The sequence below is a fragment of the Achroia grisella genome, unplaced genomic scaffold (assembly GCF_030625045.1).
Source record: "Achroia grisella isolate CSIRO2021 unplaced genomic scaffold, CSIRO_AGI_Agris_v1 utg149, whole genome shotgun sequence".
NCBI classification, from domain to species: domain Eukaryota; kingdom Metazoa; phylum Arthropoda; class Insecta; order Lepidoptera; family Pyralidae; genus Achroia; species Achroia grisella.
The window spans coordinates 2,691,099-2,697,165 of NW_026712644.1; the positions used below are offsets into that span (position 1 = coordinate 2,691,099).

The 6,067-nt window shown below is 35.3% G+C and overlaps 2 protein-coding genes across 2 annotated transcripts; one reads left to right on the forward strand and one right to left on the reverse strand.

Annotated features, from left to right (window-relative positions):
• The first annotated feature begins 2,383 nt into the window (after positions 1-2,383).
• Positions 2,384-3,507, forward strand: LOC131840760 (uncharacterized). Its single transcript, XM_059188951.1, has one exon. The coding sequence runs from the start codon at positions 2,401-2,403 to the stop codon at positions 3,274-3,276; it is 876 nt and encodes a 291-aa protein (XP_059044934.1). The 5' UTR covers positions 2,384-2,400; the 3' UTR covers positions 3,277-3,507.
• A 1,044-nt stretch (positions 3,508-4,551) lies between these two features.
• LOC131840721 (uncharacterized) lies at positions 4,552-6,024 on the reverse strand. Its single transcript, XM_059188916.1, has one exon. The coding sequence runs from the start codon at positions 5,850-5,852 to the stop codon at positions 4,926-4,928; it is 927 nt and encodes a 308-aa protein (XP_059044899.1). The 5' UTR covers positions 5,853-6,024; the 3' UTR covers positions 4,552-4,925.
• Positions 6,025-6,067: the final 43 nt, after the last annotated feature.

The window sequence follows — 6,067 nt, forward strand, 5'->3', positions numbered from 1 at the left end:
GTCATTTTAAAAATGAAGAAGTTTATCTTATATATAAAATTCTCGTGTCACAGTTTTCGTTCCCATACTCCTCCGAAACGGCTTGACCGATTCTCATGAAATTTTGTTAGCGTATTGAGTAGGTATGAGAATCGGCCAACATCTATTTTTCATCCCCCTAAATGTTAAATATCTCCTTTGGAAAGTTTACACAATCCTGAAGTTTACACTCTTTTCTGAGGAAATAAAAACCACCGCTCCTAAGAATATCCTTCAATTCTTGTCCCTGTTTATAATTTCCTTAATCCTTGTTTATAATGACCGCTCATGATTTCCGTACATGACAGTGGTCTAAAATATTTAGCGATAGCCCAATTTTCTTATTTTTTTATAGCATAGATGCACCTTTAAAAGAGTATTACGTTTTTAAACGTAATGTTAATTACTCTGTACATATTATATGAATACTTAATTTAATACATACATTATCTAGATATATACATATATACATACATATAAACATATATTTATATATATATATATAAATATATGTTTTTTTTATGAATGATAATGGTGATTGAATATGAATGATAATTTGTGGCACCAGTGAAGGACGATAAGATGAGCATGAGGTCAGGTCAGTTAGCCAATCGTGACAAATTTACCACGAATTTATCGCGATAGTTTCCAGGGGGAACCGCGTGGAGGTCAACCTGACATGGTACATTACTAGTAATGGTTATGAGTCCACATTACTAACAATCCCTTCCATATAAATAGATCTGACGTGGTATGTGTCCAACAGTCAGTGTTTAATTGACTGTTACACTATTATATAGTGCAAAATTGTTCAACGATAACATTAGGTCAAGTTATCATGTCCACTCCAATTTAGATTTATAGTACTACTAGCTGCGCCTGCGGTTTCACCTGCTTGAAATTTATCATCACCATCATCATCATCATCATCGCAGCCCGGAAGACGTCCACTGCTGGACATAGGCCTCCCCCAAAGATCTCCACGAAGATCGGTCCTGCGCTGCTCGCATCCAATGCCTTCCAGCGATCTTGACCAGATCGTCGGTCCACCTTGCTGGAGACCTTCCCACGCTGCGTCTTCCGGTCCGTGGTCGCCACTCGAGGACTTTACTGCCCCAACGGCCATCTGTCTTACGAGCTATGTGCCCTGCCCATTGCCACTTCAGAGTCGCAATTCTTCGGGCTATGTCGGTTACTCTGGTTCTTCTGCGGATCTCCTCATTTCTAATTCGATCACGCAGAGTAACTCCGAGCATAGCCCTCTCCATTGCCCTCTGAGTGACTCTGAGCTTGTCTATGGGGCCCATAGTTAGCGACCACGTCTCTGTTCCGTAAGTCATCACTGGCAACACACATTGGTTGTAATCCTTCGTCTAGAGAAACTGCGGATTTTTTTTTTGTAATTTATAGCCTGTTATTTTGATGCTATATTACTGTAAACTTTCATCAAAATCTGTTCAGTAGTTATTGCGTGAAAGAGTAACATCCATACTCAAAAATTTCGCATTTATAATATTACTAGCTTATATAATATTTACACCTTGGGTTACATTATTAGAGTTTTAGTAAGGATCCCTAATTTTTTTGGAAATATAATATAGCCTATGTTACTCAGGGATAGTGTAGCTTCCTAATGGTGAAAGAATTTTTCAAATCGGTCCAGTAGATTCGGAGCCTATTCAATACAAACATACACACAAAAATACAAACCTTTCCTGTTTATAATATTAGTATAGATATAGATTAGTATAGATAAAGATTAGTATAGATATAGATATAGATTAAGATTAGCTAAGATCATTATTTTCTCCTTATTGTCTTAACTTTTGCTGGTGTGTTAATCTTTGCGGCGTCAGTTTATTATTATTATGAACGCGACGAAGACAGTTGTTTCGTAACCTGAACACTATTATTAATTACAAACAAACCATCAAATCTCTTTTTATATTATTTAGTTGGTCATTCACCATAGACCACACATTGTATATTTTTACACGTACATTATAGGTAATTGATTTTACAACCATAACTAGCTGTTTCCGCGACATCGTCCGCGGGGAATTTAACTTTATTTTCTAAAATAGAAATAGATTAAGTTACTCCTTATTACATCAGCTACCTGCCAAAAAAAGTTCCGTCAAAATTGTTCCAGCCATTTCAGAGATTAGCCGGAACAAACAGCCAGACAGACAAAAATTGTACAAACAGTTATTTTGGTGTATGTACCGTATTTTTGTTCATATGCACGTAGTAAAAAACGGTTATTTCAATATTACAAATAGACACTCCAATTTTATTTATATACATAGATGACCCTTCGAGATAAGGTCATTGTCGAATTCAGTATACATTTTAAATACAAACAGATCGCGTGTAAATAATATGTCTGCTCTATTTTTCATCATTGTTACATTTCTAACGGCTATTAAATGTGAAAATAATACATATTTCGCGCCATCTCTCTTCCTCAACCATGGAGGTGGACCGTATCCAATATTAGGCGAGGAATTGAATAAGGAGATTGCCGATTCTCTCAGAAATGTCTCGAATCTTGTTGATTTGGATCGCTTGAAAGCAGTTATCGTGGTTACAGCGCATAGAGAAGAAGATATCGCGACTGTATCATCTAGCGAACATCATAGTATGTTGTATGATTATTACAATTTCCCTCCAGTAAGTTACACGTTCAAGCATAATGCGCCTGGTGATCCTACATTGGCAAGAAGAATACATGAAGCCTTCGAAAAGGCGGGAATTCCTTCAAAACTCGACAGCACTCGCGGCTGGGACCATGGTGTCTTCGTACCAATGATACTAATAGATCCAGACGCTAAAATACCCATAGTGCAAGTCTCCATTTTGAAAAGTCAAGACGCAGCCCGACATTTTGATATAGGAAACGCGTTGTATCAGTTCCGGAAAGATGGTGTTGCCATATTCGGCTCGGGTATGTCATACCACAATATGGTAGAATTTAAGAAAGCTGATACTGATAATGATAATGTGATTGTTAATAATGAGTTTGATGGGTTCTTAAATGAAGTGTGTACTGGCGATGTTGATGAAGTAAAGGATCGTCTGTGTACGTGGATGGAGGTGCCTGGTGGTTTAGAAGCTCATCCTCTCGGAGAAGCAGATCATCTGATGCCGTTGATTGTGAACGCCGGTGCGGGCGGCAAACATCCTGCTAAGAATATTTTTAAATCTGTTTTTATTCATAAATTTAAACTTAGTGGATTTATTTGGGACAAGGAATAAAAAATATATGTACCTACTACTATCTGACTCGACAGACGTCCTGTCTGAACTATTACATTGTACATAGTAGGCGAAATTAAAGAAATCTTAACCATCCATATTAACTTTTGTTACGGAGGACAGCAGCAACGATATACAAAGATATTTCACTTATATGTTCACACTTCGACCGTTTAAACAGAACTAGGCAGTCCGCACAATATGATTGTTCTATTTTTAAAGTCAGTGGGTAGGTCGGACTGTTATGGTCAAATCAGAACTTATTTCTTATACTCAAAAATAAACATGATTGAATTAAACTTTCTAGACCATACATTTTTTTATTTAATTATTATCATAATTATAATTAGATTTAATCTTTACTATTAATATGTTTACTTCAAGTTTTTAAGCATAAATCGTATTAAATAATTAAAAATATATTGTGGTGGTTATCTCTCTCAAACTAGATGGCGTTGTAGTCACTGAAATCTGCCTTAGCGGGGCACGCTATTGAACGGTTGCAACTACGCTACTTTGAAAAATACTATTTTTAATAATAATAATATTTTTAATAATAATAATAAAGATTGAGAAAGCGAAACATAAAAATAATAATAATCTCAGGACAATTCACACAGCGCCATCTAGACCCAAGTTAAGCTAGCTAAAGCTTGTGTTATGGGTACTAGATAAGTGACATATACATAGATATTTTTTTAGTAAATACATACATATCATACATAGAAAACACCCAAACCGATACAAACATCCTCATGAATATAAATGTTTGTGCCGTGCGAGGAATCGAACCTGCGACCATCGGAATTAAAGCGGTGTGCCAGACCGCTAAACCACCGAGGTCGTCCGATTTTTGAGTTCCTATAAAGAAATATTAGTATTTTATTTAGGTATAGGTTGAGTAGTTTCCCTTTTTTACCCAATAATTAGAATATTATACGTATGTATGTATGATAATAGCAAACGATAACAAGGTTAACAAACTTGTTTATTTTATTATCTTAAATTTAGACAATAAGTTGTTAACAATCATAATATAGATTAATTTAATAAATTATAACAAAGTACCTAAACAAGATATTACCCGCCAAAATAACTTTTCTAATGTTCCCTGCAACCTTTTTTTTTTCACAATAATCCTTGACAGAACGATCTGAGGAAAATATTTAAAATGGTATTTTTTATTCATATTCTTTATTGCTTCCTTAATTAACAATAGTACATTAATAGTTCTAACAATTCCGTATAAAAATATTAATTTAGTTACTGTATAAATTAATTAACTCTTATTTTATAAACAGTTGAATATTTTATATTATAGTTTTTATTTATAATTTCCTTGAGTATACAATAGCAGTTTTAGCAAAATTCTTAAAACTGTAATTCAGCACAACATTTATTTAAAAGAGTAACACACAAGTGCCTCGCTCATTCTTCTTGTCCAGTATTTTGGAATGTTTTTTCTTTAGTATTAAAAATAGTTGCTTTATTGCTCTTTTTCTTAACTTTATAAAGCCTACTCCATAGTATGCAACACATAATGCTTTATCTGATTCTGATTTATTTTTAATTTTATACACTTATTCAAAAAAAGAACATAAAAATCTGTACAAAAAAAACATTACATTTTTGAAGGCTCAGGACAAACTTCACTCATCTTTCCAAATAAACCCACTCAATCTAAAGGTCCCACTCATGTCCCAGTTGAATACTCTTTTCCCGGCCTGTGACCCACCAGCTCCAGCTACCACAACCAATGGCATGAAATGCTCGGCCGCTCTCATTGGGTGGGCTTCCGTCGCTCCTGTTTGCTGTCTCCATGCTATAAAACCTTCTTTCCTCTTCTCCTCATCCTCAGAAGTGCAAATACTGTACAGAAAATCATCAAACTCCTCATTAACTACTTCTCCCCGACTCCTACTGCTCATAAACTCCCTCATGTTGTGGTATGACATTCCTGAGCCGAACACAGCAATACCTTCTTTCCGAAATTGGTACAAAATCTTACCCAAATTGTAATGTTGTTCAGGATCCTGATTGGACAATACAGATATTTGCACTATGGGTATATCAGCTGTAGGATTAATCAACATCATAGGAACGAAAACTCCATGGTCCCAACCTCTTTTCGGATCCAACTTAGATGGAACGCCTTCTTTTTTTAAAACTTCGTGTATACGCTTCGCTAGCTCCGGTTCACCGGGGGCTTCATACTTGTAGCGATATGATTCGGGTGGAAATCCGTAGTAATCGAAATACAAATCATGATGTTTCGCCGACGATATCGTAACGACGCTTTCTTCCCAATGCGCGGTCACCAGAATTATAGCTTTTATTTCCTTCAAATTTATATACTTCTTCACATCATCACGAAGGAATCTTGTCAATCCTGCGTGGTCCTTATCTCCTAGTAGAGGCATAGGACCTCCGCCGTGGTTCACAAATAACGCTGGCGCTATTAAAGCCATTTTGCGAGCACTGCTACTGAACTGTCGTACTATATTCATAGACAGCAGTGATATAAACACTATGAATGCAACGTTAATAAGAATTGATAGTGTATTAAGGATCAGCATGTATACAAATCGAGTTTGTAGGTCAAGATCAAGAAACTGATCGTATTGGATTTTACGAAACAATTATAAAGTTAATTAAGGTTAAATAATCATTACATTAAAAGTACAAACACAAAATAATAGATTCAAATATATTGAAAAATATTCAAGTTCTATGTATTTTTAAATAACTTTGTGATGGAAATGAATCATATGATAATGACATTGACAGCTAA